This window comes from Rhinopithecus roxellana, chromosome 17, assembly GCF_007565055.1.
Source record: "Rhinopithecus roxellana isolate Shanxi Qingling chromosome 17, ASM756505v1, whole genome shotgun sequence".
Lineage (NCBI taxonomy): Eukaryota > Metazoa > Chordata > Mammalia > Primates > Cercopithecidae > Rhinopithecus > Rhinopithecus roxellana.
The window spans coordinates 2,858,663-2,878,168 of record NC_044565.1 but is presented as its reverse complement, the minus strand read 5'-3'; the positions used below and the strand labels follow the sequence as shown (position 1 = coordinate 2,878,168).

The window sequence follows — 19,506 nt, the reverse complement described above, 5'->3', positions numbered from 1 at the left end:
GAGACAACTGTCCCCTCAGACCCTGAAAAGCCCCCACAGACACCAGCTGCAGCTGCAGCTCCACTGTTTACACAAGCTCTACCTCGCTTGTCTGACAGAATGGGATTGTGATAAGGCCAGGGCATTTCCCCTTTTCCTTCCATAACAAGATTGGAGGAAATCAGCTTTATGTAAGCGATTCCTGTAGAGGCACTCTGTAACCACAGTCTGTGATTTTTATCTGTTTTACACACAAGATTGCTTTGTTTTGATTTAACTTTCAAAATTACTTTGCTGCCTCTGTGTGAGAATAATTTAGGGGAAGGTTAATTTTAGTGTAGACTAATATTAATAGGTTGACAGAGACTTATTCAAAATAAAACCACAGCTTACTAAAATGAAGAAAATGTATGCTATGATGAGCTAAGTAATCAATCCAGGCAGGGAAGTTTTATGCCAACCTGGTGTCATTGCCATGTTCGGTGTGGCCAGAAAATGGGGCTGACTGGGTGTCCACAGTCAACAGGACACCAATGAGGGGGCTGGGCCAATGTGAAGGGCAGACTCCAACTGCTGACACTTGCTAAGTTTCATATTCTAGTACTGGCAGCGTCCAAGGGAAGAAATCTTCTGCCCACTCTTGGAGGACAGCAGGAGACTGTGACCAAGCTTAAGTAGAAGTCACCTCACGAGAGAATCTTTCCAAGTTTTTAGAGTTCCGGTTTCATCTCAAATGTAAAGGATATGGGGTAGTCAAAGACATGCTGGAGAGGGTGGGGAAAATGCAGGAAATTTTGGCAAAAGTTACACCCAATCTCTGACTCATGAGAAGATGCTAAAGCATCCCAGTCTGCAAGGGTGCGGGGATGCCTGCCCTCTCAGACGGCGGGCATGACAACATGGCACACGCTTTTAAGTTGACAAGCAATTGCTTTTGGACTGACATTCAACAGAGGAAGCCATTACCACGGATTCAAAGAGCTGTGCCAGCCCAGAAAGCATATGACAGCTGGCAGCGGCTGGCTGGAGCTGCTGTTGGCTTGAAGCGTATGCCTGTACTGCAAAAGACAGCTGGAGGATGGGCAGCCCCTACCTCTGCAGACTGGCTGCCCTCTTAATACCTGCAGCCATAAAAATTACTGTGGCTTATGGTCAGGGCCTGGTGACACTAAACTGGGGCAAGTGGCCAAAAGCTGCAGTGGGGTGAAGACGCAGAACTAAGACTGATGGCTCAATGCTGCTAAAAGTGCCAACAGCTTCAGCCAGCTCCAGTGAAATCTCCCTGTGATCTAGATACGTGAGGAGCGGTTGCTACAATTCAGCTCCTAAACCAGGGCCTTTGGTTTTGGGGTGGTGTAAGGGGTCAGGAGGGAGTTTGAAGCGATTAGAGAAAGTCCCCTAAGACGGAATGCACTGGTGAAAGGTCAAAGTAAGGGCACACCCAGAGGCTTCTGGCCAGGGTAGCATATCCAAAATGGAATGGGCAAGTCAGGACTAAAAATGACAATCTCTGTATTGTTGGGGAGCTGCCAGTTAAAGGCAAGTATGACTGAGCCAGGAGCTGTCACTTGCAGTGTGAGTGGCCCCTCACATCTAATGTGGGCTAAGACAATAAACACACCCATAAAAGGAGCATCAGCAGCCACGCCTGGACCGTCTTCCTGAGACCCGCTGTGTCTGCAGAGCTGGCCTCCCGCCTAGAGTCCAGTAAGTCTGCGTCTGCTACAGTGGTTCTTAATCAGGTGGAAGAGACATCTGTGTATCACAAGTGCATTTAAGTTCTGCCACTCCCAAACTGGGTAATATAAAAAAGACACACTGTCTTTCCTGATTAAAAGCATTTTTTAAAAAAACTATTAAAATAAATATAAACAGGGAAGATGCTCCACTCCCTCCTGTAACTTCTGGGTGTCCTTCTCTTTATGGGCTGAACTGTAAACTGTGTCCCCTCAAATCATCTGTTGCAGTTCTAACCCCCTGGACCTCAGACTGTGACTGTAAGTGGAGATAGGGAGGGTCATCAGTAAGGTGATTAAGTTAAAATGAGGTCACTGTGGGGTGGGCTCTAATCCAAGGTGTTCTTAGACAATCAGGACACAGAAACCCACTGGGGTAGACCACGTGAAGATACAGGGGATGACGGCATCTACAGGTCTGGAGGCTAAGTCTGCACCATGATCACAGACTTCCAGCTTCCAGAACTGAGAAAAATAAACTCCTGTTGTGTGAGCCACCCAGTCTCTAGAACTCTGCACAGCAGCCCTAACTGACTAATATACCCTTTCACTGATGCTTACCCATAATTCTCAGTCTGTCACCCTTTAAGTGAAAACAATCCTTCTTACAGGGTTGGGTAATTCTGTTTTAGTATAAATTGCAAAAATACTTTAGGAAGATATAGTAACTCATTTGGGTGAAGGAGATTATTTTTAAAGACCAAATTGGCTAGTAAGTTACAACTGAAGTGACCATATATTACAGTTCTCTCCTCTCTCACTCTTTCTCTACACAGACACACATACACACAATCACAAGTGCACAAAGAGGAGGGCCCCACCCAGTTAGGTACTGTAATCTCCATAATCTAAATCAAGAGCTATATGAGGACTGGGTTACCTGGAGGTAACTGCCTTTTGTGGCCATCCCATGTGTCCAGAAGATGACTCCTTCAACATTCACAACCTTGTATGTCCCTCCAGGAACCAGTTCCTGACAGCCCCTGCTCCTCTCAGGGTAAGGGGCTCCAGTGGCCTTGATGCTGACCGGCATCAGGTGGGGGCCCAACTTCAAGGCATGTGTCTGTGTACCCACTAGGTCTGGTGGTAATAGCTGTGTCGCCAGCACAAAATAGTAAACAAGATAATAAAGTAAGGACAATACAGAGGCAAATAAAATGAGAGAGAGAAAAAACCTGGCCAGAGAGGAAGTGGGGGAGCCAGGGCAGGAAGGCACCAGGGTGAATCCCCACATCGAGCCCCAAAGGAAGAGGAGAATTTCTTGGAAGTACAAGAGGAGAATGGGCAGTGCAAGTGGAGAGAGAAGCTGGGCAGAGGCAGCAAGGCCAACAGGCAGAAGGGGCCAGCAGTTCAGTAAAGATAATCTAAGTAGTGGATAAATATTTATCATACACCAGAAGGAAAAATTATGCCAAGTTGCAGGATTGCTCCTCCACAGACTGTGCCCTCTAAGTGTAAAGGCATAGGATTCTGCCTCTACAAGTTTCCTCAGCATAGACTTAGGCAGTCTTTCTCTGAAGACATGAACAATGCCCTTTGAGATGGTGTCGCTCATTCGACAGGGAATTCCTAAATAGTTCTTCACACGTCCCCATGACACCAGATGGCACAAGCTCATCTGGGTGGCAACTGGGGAGGAGCTGAGCCACAGGAATGCCCTAGCTTGGGGTTCCTGCTGCCTTGCCAGGGGCTGGCACTGCCACTGCAGCAAGGAACATTGAGTGCAGGGCAGGAGTATCTTCAATTTACACTTGGGACGACCAATCAAGTGTCAGGGAATTTAATGACATTCTAATGCCAAAATAATCACAGAACAACACTCTCTTGCTCAGTCCAGGGAAGCAGATGCTTGGAAAAGAAAAGAGGCCCTGGCTCCAGGGAACTGGTCAGGTTGAACACCAGACACCTATAGAATGCAGCTTTGGATTCAGCTTCTCTCTCCAACAGTGAGAGGAGTCAATCCTTTGAAAAGCTGCACAGGGCACTCCAGGCCTTTGGACTTTGTGTGCCCAAGCTTGGGGATGGAAGAATTGCCATGGCACCACAAATGAAATAACCTAGCCCATGCTTTTCAGTCCCCACAACAACCGTGAGTGCCAGGGGAGCATTCCCTATGCTGTTTTGCAGCCAGTGACTACAGAGTTGGTCAAGCAAGTGACTCAAAGGGTGGTGCAAGACAGTGGCAGGACAGGACAGGTACTCTTGGTCCACATGAAGATGGAATGCCAGAAGCAGGACAGAAGTTAAACGAGAGCTTTCAGGCCAGCACCTTCCCTCTTCCCATGCCCTGTCCCTGTGCCTGTGCTGGGAAGGGCCCGTTGCTCCTCAGACCTGAAGGGGGCCTTGTTTCAGGCTAAGCTGAGGTCACAGAGGTTCTGGAGTGAGAATTGAGAATCACTAAATGATTCCTACAATGCAGCTCAGAATACAGCCCACTCATCCATACTCCAAAGGCAGGGTTGACACCCACTGGGCCAAAGGACTCAGTAAGTACATCACAGACCTAGACATAGCATGGCTCAAGGGGGGACTTAAATTAAAAAAGCACAAATGTGCATAACACAATTTTAAAAAAGGCTGACATCAGACATGACATCAAGGAGTTATCCTGGGAACCAGGGTTGAAATATGCTGTAAGACAGCCACAGTTAAGAGTTTCCTGGCAGTCAAAGCAACAAGGGAAAAACGACAATTTCATCGTCATATCAAAACAAGCTCAATTCCTAATTCTAAGAGGCATTCAAAAATAAGGTATACCTATACAACTCTGAGATGCAGAGGAATTTAACTTACTCGAAAACTTGTTTCTTTCAGAATTTCAACACTAAATGTATAGGGTGTCCTGAAAGTTATTTTTTATATATAAGTATTTATACATACATTATATATTATTATATATTATATATAATAGGAGGCTGAATTTTGGACTGTGAGACCAGAAAGGACAGAGGGAATCTCTGTTCCAGGCTCAGGCAACTGAGGAAGCAGTCTCTCTCTGGTTGGTGCCTGATCCCCACAGGCTGCAGAAGAGAGGGCCTGGGATGGACATCCAGGAGCCTGGGAATACCCAGGGGCTGTCATGGCATCTTTAGGGACACTGAGGTGGCAGGGTGGGACAGAGGACTAGGAGTCGCCCCCCTGATTCTGTTAGAACTACCACCCCACTACCCGTTCATAACCCAGCAGTCTAAACAGCATTTTAACTGGCAACCGAGTGACATAGAGGTCAGAGAGAAAAAGGCCCAGCACATAGTCAGCATCATGTGGAGCTCTTCAGGAAGATCTGGTCTCTCTCCACTTTCAGACCAACAACCACAGTCAAATGGCAGCTGAGCTGGTATTTCAGCGCTGGTTCCACATGCATGCTGTTTTCAGGTGTCAGAGGAGATTGATACAATACTGCCCAACACCAAATCCACTTTCTGTTCATCACCAAGGCAACAGGGATATTTGCATAGCTTGTGCCTACTGCACTTTGATGTCACCACAGCTGGGGAAAGGGCACTGGGAAGTTCCCTCCCAGATGCATGGTACCTTCACCCCAAACCAGTAGAGCACTCTCCTCTAGTGCTGCAAAGCTATGGGTGCTGCAGCTGATTTGCTATGGTGACAATGTGGTCTTCAGAAGTCAGATAAAAACTACATTTGCATAAGCCAAACTTTTATCCTATTTTTGACACACTATTTCAAAGAAATTATTATAGTTAAGGCATCTTGTGAGACAAATCTCTTCTCCAGTGAATGTTGGGGTGAGGCTGTGCACTGAGGCTCTTCAGGCAGCACAGCACAGCCCTCCACTTGGTAGGTCTCTAGCCTGTCAGACTCCAGACCTGGTGCTGGCTAAAGTGGGGAATGACTCCCGCCTGCCACTTCTGAAGTCGTCACTGTTCTATGGCCAACCACAGAGAAGACACAGATTGTTCTGACATCTGTGTGAGGCACCAGTAGTTGGAATATTAGATTCAGAGAAGAAACACACTGTTCCAAAATATTCCAGCCTCAGAAAAAAGCTAAGTGAGATGTAACATAGTTTAACCACAATTAAAACCTCTCCACTTTGTTTCAGGTGGTAGAAGTCTAGTGAAGGATGGTATGAGAAGCTTATTATTTTCGAGCGTCTGCAGCAGGGCCAAGTCTTAGTTTGTGTGCATCTTCATTTCCTCCTCAAGAGATTTAAAAAAAAAAACAAAACCCCAGTTAGACCTCCTGAAGTCCCCCTCCAGGCACCTGCATCTCCTTCCTCATGGTTACGTGTTCATGGCCTTGATCCAGAGCAGCCAGGCAGCCCTGCAGGTGTAGGCACCTGCCAAACAGATAAGCACTCACACGTGGTGCAAACAAGCACAAGTCCTCTAGCCCAATGCCCACCCAGCCATTTAAACACACACCAGTGCCTCAGCCTCATCTCATATTTGCCTACACCCAGACACAGCATGTGCAGTAGGGTCAACCACACAACTCGTTTAAAAAGCAGTTCCAGAGTATTTAAAAGATAAGACAGGTGAACAGAGTTCCTGGCATCTCCCTTTCTAAACGCCAAAGACCAATTGAAAACTGTTTCAATTACAGTTCAAAGTGAGAGGAAACAGAATTATGATAACAGATGATAATACGAATTTTCTAGCTCCATCTCTAAATGTTCTTAATCTTCACTACATGCCTAAGGGATAGACCAGGAAATGGACCTCCTAAAGGTTAAGGGTAGAGCCAGGGTTTTAGGTCTGACCCCAAAGTCCCCACGCTTCATGTTTTCCTACAAGATCACACTCTGGCTTCAACGAGTAACAGAACGTGCTTGTTTGGAAAACCAGCAATCCATAGTCCACACAATCCCAGCCACATGTGCTCCTGAAAGTCTGAGGGAAGAACCAAGGAGCTCATCACCTCGGGCCATTGTACTTGTGGGATGGAAATGGGGTGGTCTAAGACAGGCAAGGAAGGCTCCTAAATCCAAACATTGAGCTGCCTCCTCCAGCTCTAAGGAAAACTCTTGATGAACCTGAAAACTGCCCCACTGATCAACGGCAGGTACATGAGGAGCTTATCTAAGCTCCTCATGACTGCCTTTGTTATGAAAACTGGCATTCTATAAACTTATGTGAGTGAAGTGTGGGGCAACCTATCATTGCATGAGTTAGGTCTAATTTGAATTTAATATCTGATGTGCAGATTTCCACGACTCTTTTCACAGCCAGTAACAGAAAGCAACTTCTTTTACTCAACTCCAACATTCAATTAATGAAGACCTCCAAAGTATGCTGAGACCACACATTTGGGTTTGTGTTCAGTCTGTGCAATTACCAACAAGCAGGCTAAACTTTAGTCCTTGCCTTTGTCCATTATTCACAGAAGAATGACCACCATTTATAAAAACAAGAATGAGATAGCACTGGGGATTTCACTTCTTAAGAAGGAGAGCATGTAAGTATTTCAAATTCATATATAGTATAGGAAAATGCTAATGTAATGACACATTAAATTCTTTCCATCAAAATCAGTCTGCAAGCCACTTTCTCAACTCTACTTTGTCTGATTCAGGGCTAGATTTTGGTCTACATGCACTTCAATCAATTCATGTCTGCACATGCCCTGGACAGAGTAGGAAGTAGGCAGTGTAAACAAAAGATCACTGTTTCTTGTGATCAAACAGTGAAAGGGTTTTCATTCACTGCTGGCCTCATCTGGAGAGCAGCTTCATGTGCTGCTGTCCACTGCAGCACACCACCAGGACATGCCCAGGTCACAGTTAGCCAAGAGCAGTGTTCCTGCACATGGAGTGACTTGAGCTGGACAACCTGACTGCGAAGAACCTAGAAGCCACAGAAGGAAAACAACTCCAGCTTCAGTATTACGGGTGGTGGAGGGAAAACAGGGAGGCATGTTGGTTGCAGAATGGCTCCAGTTATTCCAAGAGCAAGCATTTTTACATTCTAAGGGCTTCGGATCGCAGCCCCGGCCCATGGTCAAGACTCCCACCCAAGTAGACACTATCCTTCCAGTACCTCTATTCCACATCTACAGAGGATCGCAATCTATCCTTGCTGGCACTGTGTCCAGCAGATGAACCGGCACATGCACTCACACAGTTTGGGTGATGAAAGAAACTGGCAACGGCTACTGAAGAACAGTCTGGCTGTCTTGGGCTGACACACTCACGAGGAAGAGAAGGTGCAGGCTGCAGAAATACAAACACTACACCACTCAGGTAAAGGCAAGCTGCTCACTTTCTCACAAATTCCAAAATAAAGATTTAGCTTCTCAGAGAACTTCTCTTCCCTCCATGCCCACTAACATCCCTGTGCTATCTAGCCTTTACCAATAGCCTCCCTACTCTCCACTAGGAGTCTCACAAGCTTGGAGTCTTATAGAGCGCCCCGCACAGCAGACCTGCATAAGAAGAGCTGTGAGCATCAGTGGCCCTCTGGCCATAGTTCATTCAGCAACAAATGCCTTTTAAGAGCTCCATGACCTTCACAGCCCCTGGGCTTTGTCCCACAACTGGTTCTCCCTGTGCCTGCACTACTGGTGCCTCCTGCCAAATCTTTAAGAATCTGAGCATCAAAATAAATATTGAGAGTAACACATTGTAGCCCATTGAATAAAACAGGAATCCATGAATCCAAGTTGGTATACTAAATAATTATATAAGAGAGAAAGGAAAGCTCTTCGTCCTTTATAAGCTCTGTCATATTAAATGGAAAAGTACTAACTTCACAGTGGAAGACACCACCTTGGATCAAAGTGAACCTCATCAGTAACAGGACAAATGGATATCCTGTGCCTCCTGCTGTGCCACACTGAGGACACATCACCTCTGGAGTGCTCCTGTCAGAAATGCAAAACGTGGGTCTCATCATGCAGAAATATCAAATAAATCAAATTCAGGGAGTCTGTAAATTACAACGGCCCTGATTCTTCAAAAATGTCACTGTCATAAAAGACAAAGACAGAGGATGGTTCCAAATTAACGGAGCCAGAAGTAAGACACTTGAATTCCATGCATGATCCTACATCGGCTCTTGGGCTAGGAAATACATTTTTTCTTTTTCTTTTCTTTTTTCCTGAGAAGGGCACTGTTGGGACAAGTACATTTGAATAAGGTCCACAGATCAGATAAGAGTTCTGTAAAACTATTTGTGAATTTTGATAATTACACTGTGGTTACACAAGGGATTACTCTTGTTTTTGGGAAATATATACTGAAGTATTTTTAGTGTAGGAAAAGCAGTATCATGTCTGTAGTTTATTCTGAAATAAACTGTACAAGTGTACAAAGAGGGAAAACATGAAAACAAATGGGGTGGATATAAAAGGGTGGTTCTTTGTGTCATTCTTGCAACATTTTTGTAAGTCTGAAATTATTTCAAAATGAAGTTACCAAAATCCACTGAAGTAGTAAAACTCCGACTGAATAGAGGGGCCAGGCCGTTCAGCCCGGCAGGGTCAGCTGGGAATGACACTGCATCGGGAGAGAAGAGGGGACATGCACTGGGACTTTGCGCTCACCTGTGCCTCTCTCACCTCCTCCTTCAAGGATTCAGCCTCCACAGCTCCGTCTCAAACGCTTCCCCACTGCCCTTAAGTGGACTGAATACATGACAACTACACGACAACTTCCTCTATTTCTCTAACTGGAAAAACGGGAAAATATCCTGTCAGGCTTCGCAAGGCTCATGGCAATAAAAGACTAACACTTTAGACAAGACACTGTAATAGCATTAAGCAAATAAAGACAGTCAGTATTTAAAAGGTTAATATCCATCCGAAAGCAGCGCAGTGAGGTACACTGCTTGCCAAGAGAGGATAATTCCCTTGTGAAGACAGCAGGTAATTTGAATTCATTATTTCCCAAAACGGCCTCCCATTACCTTCCCAGATTTCTGCCCCCAATATTTAACAATGGACCATTAAGTGTGATTCCAGACAATGGACTGTTTTTAATCTAACAAGTATCAAGACGGGTGCCTGTGGCTTTGAAGATCACTGTGTCACTATCCAGAGTATTATCCAGTGTTTTGAACTATTTTTTTTTTTTTAGACGGAGTTTCACTGGACTACAATGGCGCAATCTCAGTTCACTGCAACCTCCGTCTCCTGGGTTCAAGTGGTTCTCCTGCCTCAGCCTCCCAAGTAGCTGGGATTTGAAGATCACTCTGTCACTATCCAGAGTATTATCCAGTGTTTTGAACTATTTTTTTTTTTAGATGGAGTTTCGCTGGACTACAATGGCGCAATCTCAGTTCACTGCAACCTCCGTCTCCTGGGTTCAAGTGGTTCTCCTGCCTCAGCCTCCCGAGTAGCTGGGATTACAGGTGCCCACCACCACGCCCAGCTAATTTTTTGTATTTTTAGTAGAGACGGGGCTTCACCATCTTGGCCAGGCTGGTCTTGAACTCCTGACCTCAGGTGATCCACCCACCTCGGCCTCCCAAAGTGCTGGGATTACAGGTGTGAGCCACCGTGCCCGGCCTTGTGTTATGAGCTATTCATAAAATCTGAATATATTTATCTTTGTTTTAGAAAAATTGTGTTATAACCTAGAATCTATCCCTACTCCTTTCCCCCAATATCCCAGCCTACTAAGAAAGCTAAAGTCCTTTAATTATTTGTGACTGTATTTTTGCACTAATATTCTTAAGATATGCAAAAGAATATGCACAATGACAAAACCTTGTAAATACTGCAATCAGACAAATTTCTTTTACCAAAAGCATGGGAACAATAGGTTGCATCTTACTGGAAACACAGACATGACCATCTTAAACATTAAACTGTGAAATGACATTGGGAGAAGAGGAGGGGAGGCAGGCTATGAACCTGTTAAGGTGCTGCTATCACATCCTCAACAGAGAGGCAAGGTAACAAAGACAACCTAGCAGCCTAGGTTTCATTTGCATGTGACTCAAACTATTTCCCACCTTGACAGCTTTGCAAGAGGATGGCTGGGGACTGGGATGCACTCCAGTCCCCACGCCAGCCTTAGTCCATGTCTTGTCACTGACCACTCACGGTAGCCATGGAGGTGCATTCACCAGGTGCATCTGGGCAGGCCCACAGGAAAGCCTTGTGGAGTCATGCATTCATATTGCATGGTTTAAAGAGAAACTTGTATAATATCCTTGAACACATCCAGCTCTGTAGTCAAAATCTCTAACAAAATCCTTGAGAATGTGCGAGCTTATCTCAGTACCCAGAGCTCCTGGCAGCAGGGGGACACTGTGGGCACCAGGCAAGGCCTACTGCCGCCGCTCTCTCTCAGGCAGCCCCATCTAGGGCAGATCCTGCCCTGAGAGTGTCTACAAAGTCCCTTCCAGATGGGAAGGAGACAGGCCCAGCGGATGGTCAGTTCACTGCCTAGGTTCAGAGATGTCTCCATACCAATCAGAAATGATCTATCCTGTTGGATTCTGGGCACAATCTCAGAATCGGGACTTGAGTGTATTCACCTACACTCTTAAAGGGACTCATGTCCTCCCCACTTCCATCCTGAATACACTGTGGTGCCACTTCTCACCAGTTCTTCCTAGTCAACCAAGAGACAGTCACGTCCAGTCACACACAGGAACACCAAAATCCCTTTAGGTAAACCAAGGCAGAGGAACTGGAGGGAATGGTTACTTCAGTGACAAGTTATAAAACCAACCAAACTTCCAAAAAAATTGCCATTTCAGATTTAGGCTGGAAAGGAACATATGTTCTGTGAGCTGGTTTATGTCAGGTGGAGGATGCCAGGAGTTTTGCCAACTAAAGACAGTATTTTAAGAAATTCTTAAGTCCATCAATGTCACACTTCCCATTTTACAACAGAATCATTACTACAGCATGCTCCTCAAACACCCCCACAGAAAGGCAGGAAGATCCAATGTGTGTTTTAAAACATCCTTGACTCTTACAGAAATTCCATACTGAAGAACTAAAAGTGTCCTTTGTAATGGGAAAATGTCTATTTGTCTAAAAGAAGCCTAAAAAACATTGTATAAAGGCAGAAAAATAATAATTCAAAGGTAAAATCCATTTACTTAGCAACAATTAACTAAGCATGACCTCCCCTAGAAGAGAAAATAGATTAAAAAAAAAAAAACTTTAAGAGGTACTTATATGAAACAACAATGTCCAGGAAAAAAAAAAAAAAATAGAGCTAGAAGAGAAGGGGTAAGAATAAATGATATTAACAACTACAACATTTTCCACAAAATAAGAATTAGTATCTTCCTTTTGGATAAATCAACTGAATTAATACTTTTATATGAGGTGTTTAAAACTTTGTGAACAAGTAAATACCCTAAATCACACTTTTGCTAGTGCACCCTTTAGCAGAAGCAGTCACAGGTGTTCTCAATGGTACTAACTCCTGGAGTCAAAGTCTACACATTTAAAAACCTCTCCCACGTGGCCAGGCGCAGAGGCTCAGGCCTGTAATCCCAGCACTTTGGGAGGCTGAGGTAGGCAGATCACGAAGTCAGGAAATCGAGACCATCCTGGCCAACATGGTGAAACCCCGTCTCAACTAAAAATATAAAACTAGCTGGGTGTGGCTGCGGGCACCTGTAATCCCAGCTACTCAAGAGGCTGAGGCAGGAAAATTGCTTGAACCTGGGAGGCGGAGGTTGCAGTGAGCTGAGATTGCGCCACTGCACTTAAGCCTGGTGACAGAGCAAGACTCCGTCTCAAAAACAAACAAAAGTCTCCCATGTGAAAAAGGTGTCCAAATGGTCACCTATATTGCCCCCAGGTAAAACAAACAAAAAAACACTGCTTCTACTAACTACAGAAGATGATACAGGCTAAAATTTTTTTAAAAATCAAGAACATTAGCTCAAAATACGTGGCAGTCAATTATCCATAATATAAAGTTACAGGCTATTGATGAGTGGCCTCCTAATACATTTCAACAATTAAATGTTCAAAGACAACAATGGGCTCTGCAAGGGCAACGGCTCCCTGCTCTTACTCAGGTCACCCTGCAAATTGCAGGAGAGTCTTTTACATGAGTGCTGGGATCGCTCCCATGTGCTAAGTGACAAAAGATGTTGTTTAAAAATTACCTTTAACTTTGACCTAAAATGCACAAGGGGCACACTACATGGATTGAAACCTATGTTAATAATATTTAGGTGAGACTATCTCAAAGTCTATAAATAATCCCTATTTTAGCATTGTTTTAAAGTCTGCTAATAAAATTCCTTTGCTGCCTCCTACTGTATTATTTTATTTAAGTGCCATTACTTAAACTCAGTCATAAATGAAAAATGGGAAAGGAGAAAACAATGAAAGGTCACAACTAGGCAACAGTATTCATTTCTAGAATTAGCATGTAGTTATAACAAGTCACTTTGTCTTTTTTAAAAAATATGGTGTGGAAGGGGAGGGCGTGAGCAGAAAAGGGGGTAAAGAAAACATCATTACCCTCCTTGCATAGTAAGCGTTAAACTCGTCTCCGATTCGCCGCAACTCTTGGGCGATCCGTATCTCCGGGCGCATATCTGCAGGTTCAGCCTGCCTCCTGGAAGCTGCATCAGAACAAACAAAACAAAAATCACACTGTGGTCCATGGATCACTGGGAAAGTTCCAAAGATAAGTCTCTAGAGACAAGCCCATCTCACATGCTCTTTCACATTTCTGGGAGCTCCCTGACTTCAAGAACTACAGCCATGTATTAAAGATTAGAGTGGCACAGTCTTCTACATAACTCTGGTTAAAGAATACGAGATATATAGAATAAAATTTCCTTTTTCAAAACTGGAGATTCAGAATTGCTGAATTCATTCCGACCCATTCATACACACTTCCATTTCAAGAAGTTACTCACAAGAAAATGGAAAATCCTGCCAAAGAAATAGGCTTGAAACATAATTATAACATAACAATTCAGTTTTTCAGTAAAATAATCATTCTGATCTTATTACAAGGTAAAAATTCCTATATAACTTTCAAACATTATCTAAAAATATGAGGTGAAATGGCTGTCCCATTCAAAGCCAAATAAGCGAAACCCCGAGAAACCTGAATGAGTTGGTTTCTATGAAAGCAGGTACGATGATACAGACAGCTGTCTTCAGAAGGGCTACCCCAGGGCCAAAGGAAAGCATAATTGCATGTTTTGTCTCAATATTAATGCATCCAATCAAGATGAGCTCAAGTCTGCAAACACCATATGGAGAGAAAAAATGTTTTTGGGTCTAAGAGCAAAGGCATTTCTGAAAGAAGACAGAGGGAGGACTGCCCTTTCATTAAGCTGTCACTAACATTCACACCCAGTACATTCATCTGTTTACTAATGAAACCATTAAAAGCCATGTGACAGCCAAAATTGAAGGAGAACAAAAATGTGAGTTGTCAAAAGATCCCATTATGCATTAGGAAGATTATATTCTCCATGTGCCACCAGGAAAGCATTACACTCAGAGGCTAACAGTTCAGTAAAGTGTACAGGAAACGAGATAAAATTCTTGGATTTCCACCGCTATTCACGTGTAACTTATGCTAACTTACTGTAAAAACGGGCACACCGTACTCACAATTAAACACACGTATTACGTCTTCACCAGAACAAAATATGTAAAAACCTATGATAATAGGATTTTGCAATAATAAGGAACATAACTTCCTGTTTTTTTTGTTTTTGTAAAAGGCCGGTAAAACTGACACTGATTCAGAGCTCTATAAAAGCACTTAAAAGTGAACACTTTGAAGAGTTTTTGCCAATTCCTCTAAAATCTCTTGCCTCATCTTCTCTGACCCCAGCCCCTTCCCAAGTGAATTTAACAGTAATCCCACAAAGGGAGGAACTGCTGTAGGAAGCCCTGGTGGAGAAGCACCAAGGCTGATGAACAGGAAACTTTTAGGATGTCAGGCATGGCCTCCGAATACAGCCAATCATACAAAATTTACTTTCATTGTACCTGTGTCACACAAATATTTCTAACAAATCTATAAAAAGTCTTAAAATTAGTTTTTGAACTAAACTGGGAGAAAACAAAATTTCTGGGTAGATGGGATACCAGGTGATGCTGATGTCATAGTTCCTTTCCCTGGGCTTACCGCCCTTTAAAGAGCTACTCTTTTTAAGTGTTCGTTCCCCGATTTAGAAGCTTTTAACAAGTCAGTTTACCCTTAGGGGAAGAAGAAAAGTGTTTTGTTTGGGCACCCACTGCACAAGGGTCTCATGCAATCCTCCTAAAGGAGATGCGCCTACCCATATGCACAAATGAACGTCCAGCCAGCAAGACACCATCATTCACCTCTCCTGAGCTTCAAGCTCCATCTGTTTCTCTCTACACATGACTGACAGAGAAAACTGTCTTCAACCCCGGAGTCAGAAGTGAAGAAAACACCAATTATCAAAAGAATATCTGTGAACTACAGATTGATGTTTTATAAAGTTGGCAGACTGGTAAAAACTGCAGGCCAAGTTACCCAATACTTAATACATCAATGATATTCACAAATCCACTCAACAAACACAAACACTCACATGCCTGACATTGTTCTAGGAGGTGCTCTGGGTATAGCAACAACAGAGACCATGCCCTGCTCCCACGGGGCTTACCTTCTCGTGGATTAACCACTTGATTTCAACTAACTGCTAAATTTCTTTGGGACAAGGAGACATATTTTATACTTTTTATAAGACAAAACAAAAATAACTCCCCCCATCAATTTCCCCCAACTCATAAATAAAGTCCACTGGATTCTCTTTAACACCTTGACTTGTGTCTGTGGTTTAGAAGCTTCCATGGCTTGTGCTTGGGCTGGTAATTGCAAACACCACCAAATACCATCAAAGGGGCAGTGTCTGTCAGAAGCCAACCTATCAAAACTAGCACTTAGTGAATGCATTCAACATAGCCAGCAGGTAGGAGCTTTTAAAAAGTTAGCCAATTTCAACTTATTCATCTTAAGAGATAAATGCCCTGCTGGCTTTGGCAGAAGCAAATAAGCAAATGGCCTGTTTCTTGCACAAAAAGAAAAGTTCAGTAGTTAACATTAATTAGCCTAAATAAATTCATGGATATAAACACATCCCTAAGCTCTGGCAGGGAGAATGGAGGGTGTGTGTGTGTGTGTGTGTGTGTGTGTGTATGTGAGATACAGGAGGCTGTATTCTTACAGGTCCCTAAGCAACTCTGATGCAGATGGTTTCCCAACCAGACCCTGGTGGACAAAAGGTAAGAAACCATGGCAATGCCCTGGAGCCCTGAGACATTATCTTTAGCATTTCAGAGTTAGGAGAGTTGTATTAACCAGAGATAATGGTTTAGAGACCAGGCTTACACTGGAATTGGCAACAGCTACAGATTACTAAGACAGCTATCAACTGTACTTAGGTGTCATTTTAAAAAGTTATTATGGAAATAGATACTATAAATTCACTTTGCAAAAAAGACTGATCTGTAGGGGCTACTCTAACTAGCACCTATCACTTTTTTTTAAAAAAGCCAGCGTTTTTTTTTTTTTGAGAAGCAAATATAGTTATTTCTTGAATCTATAAACCTAAAAGTAATGGCAAACATCCTGCAGTAAAACCTAGCTAGTATGCACACAGTAGTACATGGCTATGAAGTCTACATGACAAAAACTCTCATTTTGACTACTTTAGCCCTATTCCTAGATTTTAAAAGGGTAGTTTTAATCTGTTAATACAGTGCAACATAAAGTTCAATTATTTCTTAAGTGACAAAATATCTTCCATGGGGATAGAGGAAGCGTCTCTTTAACTTCATCACTAATTTAATATTAGTGAGTCTCACACCACATGACATCCACCAGAACAAATGAATGGGGTCTGGAAGCCCCACAGTGGCACTGATCAGCACAAGAATTAAGTTTTTTATTTCCTTTAGCATCGGTTTGCTTTGCCACCACGATGGCAAAGGGATCCACCAGAATGGTCCTCCAAAAGTGTGCCTGGAGCCCATGGGGTTTGGGATACAGAAATCTCCAAACACACGTTGCTCCACCCTCACTCCTGGAATCTTACCTGGATACTCAACCCAATTCCTCCCATCCTAACATATTCAAGCTATCAAAAAGATAGCCTGGGTTGACATTTCTAGTTTATAAGGAAAGTAAGTACCAAGCATAAATATTTTATTTTGCTATCTGCAAGGTGTCTGACCATCATAAATGTTGATACCTGGTCAATAAAATGGCTTTATTTGAAATGAAAGCTCTTACTCCGTAGGAAGATCAAATTTTTAACTTGGCAATTTTACGTGAACATAAAAAATTCTTCAAAGGGGAAATTCTGATGAGGTGCATTTTTACCCACAGAAAAGGTAGTTTCAGCATTTATGAAAGCACTTCACTCCATAAACCCGGCACTAATTTTTTTTTTTTTTTTAAAGCACAATAAAATATAAAGTGCTCTCGAGGTAAAGCAGCTCCAAAGCTGCAATCTACAGCAAAAGCTCCAATCCTGCAAGCAGCAGACTCAGGCAGAGGGGACTTCCGAGGCAGATCCATATTTTCTTTCTCTTGTTTAAAAAAAACCCCACTAATCAAAACTTTTATAATGCAATGTGTCAGATACAAGCAATTTTTGCCAAAAGTGTGCCCGCTGAATCTTCAAACTTCTTAGAAATCATGTTTTGAAGTCCAGAACTTACTAGTAACATTATTTCCTATGGGAAAATACCATGAAGTATTCTTAATCCATTTTTGGGGGAGCGGGGAGGGCATTTTCCAACACCAAGGAACTTCAGTTGTACTCAAAGATGCATGTTTCTTAACAAACTATTCTGGCTCAGCAACAGACTACTTTTAAACTCAAAGTAATTTAAAATCTTAAAAGTTCAACAACTGAAAAATTAATACCGTGGTTAAGTGGTTGATAGTGAAATCAGGCTGGGGCTTTCACAAAGGACTTTCTGTAGCGCCAGCAGCCACGGCAGGAAATTTATTTTTTTTAAAGAGAGATTGTCAATTCATAATGAGCTCTGTATCAGTCAGGCTAAACTTTCTGATTTCTCTTTAATGTCCAAGAGCTGCTACTCCAAAAGTCTCTACTTCAGTGCTCCAAGGAAATGAAGTCACATTATGACATTCTCTCTCCAAAACCCAGTCGTTCTCTGTGACGATGCCATAAAGTGACATCTAATGACTCAGGTGTGCGTACTGGGCGGCAGGCGCATGCCACACGTAAGCATTCTCAACTGCGCCTCAGTCTGGGAACGAGGTTGGTGTGACCCTCATTTCCGAGGGACAGCTGCTGTTTTAGTTCCCGTCTTATCATTACTGGAGTTTCAAGTGTAGTACCAGAAACCAAATTAAAACTCACGGGAACGCTTCACTCTGTACTGTTTCCAGATGTTCAGATATCTACAAGCACTCGGGTAGAATCAAGATTAGATTTTCAAGTAATCAGCGCGAATTAAGCTTTGAATCGATATTCAACTCAGAACTGACAGAGGATTTTACACACAGAACATACTTTGTCAAAAAGTGCACATTCTGTCTGGCACTTGTGGGAAACAGCCAGGCACAGCCGGGGACTTGCAGGGCTGTGAGGAGAAAGAAGGCCTGTCCTTCAGACATTGCAGGGCTGTCTACCTTTACTCTCTGGACAGATTCTGCTTTAACCACCGAAAGCAATAAAGGATCCTGTAAAGGGCCATTTCTTTGTGGAGTCTGAAACCAGCTTTAAACCAATTCCAAGAGCTACTCCGAAAATGTTTAGAGGAGACACTGCCTCTGTCTGCAGGTGGGCTCTCTGAAGCTGACATTCATTTAGAGAAAGAAAAATTCCAGGATGTTTATTCAACTCTGTAAGTCTCCTTCTTTAAATATCTTCAGAAATCTCTTTCTAAATTCAGAGTTATCCAAAGCTTACAAGAGGAGGGATGCAACAGACCAGCCCACTAATGTTTCCTTATGAGACCCACCTGGGTGATGGAACTATTTCTAGTCCCAGTTAGCTATAAGGCAAAGGACAGCACCTGCCATCAGGGTTTGCGGTAAATGCTATCAGAATAACGGTTGAAATCCTCAACTCTGATGGTTCTCGAGAAATAAAATAAGCAAGAAACCAACGACACACACACACCTCCCTCCAGGTCTATTTCTCACTTGTATCATTCTATTTTTTGGCAATCCCAATCAATTCCGCTGAGCCACTGGATGAAAATAAAAGTTATGAGAAATAAAGTGACAGGATTAGTACTCAAAGTTTCCTCAATCTGTCTCCCTGGAACACATTTGTGTCAAAAGCCTGGGCAGTCACATGAATTCAAGACGGTGCTTCAAAAACAGCTGCTGGAATAAAATACTATCAATAATAAAGTTTATGAGATGAGGCCAGTGTTTTCATACTTATTCTTTCAACGTGCACTGCCCACTGCCTTTATGGGGCCATGGTCAAAAGAAACAGCTTTCATCAATTTCCAGCCTGATCATTTGGAAACTGACAGTAAACCAAGGCTGTGAAATTGGACAGAAGTCTGGAAACTAGTGTTCATGAGATTTTTTTCCTCTTTCACTATTATCTGTCCCTTATAATAAAAACACAAGTCTAAAGACATTAAGATTAATGTGTTACGCCTTTTTACTCATTTCTCATTCAACATCAGAAGAACTAATTATCCATGTCACCAGAGCTGTGTTAACACACATATTAACATATTACTAGCACATATTAACATATTTACTAGCAGCTGGAGACAAGCCAGGAACAAACCCAGACTGAGCTGTGTGTGATTCCTATGTTCAAGGACATCCCCAGCTGAGTCATGACAGAAGCCCAGCATCTTGCACCATGTGGGAGACCTGGGCAGGAGCCCTCTAAGACTCCCA

General features: G+C 43.1%; 1 protein-coding gene across 4 annotated transcripts in view; it reads right to left on the bottom strand.

The window, feature by feature from the left end:
* Positions 1-19,506, bottom strand: part of BCL2L11 (BCL2 like 11) — a 45,364-nt gene that overhangs the window by 5,345 nt on the left and 20,513 nt on the right. For 3 of the 4 annotated variants that reach the window (XM_030921123.1, XM_030921125.1, XM_030921126.1), the window contains one exon: positions 13,122-13,225. In XM_030921123.1, coding sequence (XP_030776983.1) covers positions 13,122-13,225 — 104 coding nt within the window. Of the gene's footprint in view, positions 1-9,221; positions 9,347-13,121; positions 13,226-19,506 lie in introns of all 4 variants that reach the window. The other variant, XM_030921124.1, reaches the window with a different exon arrangement.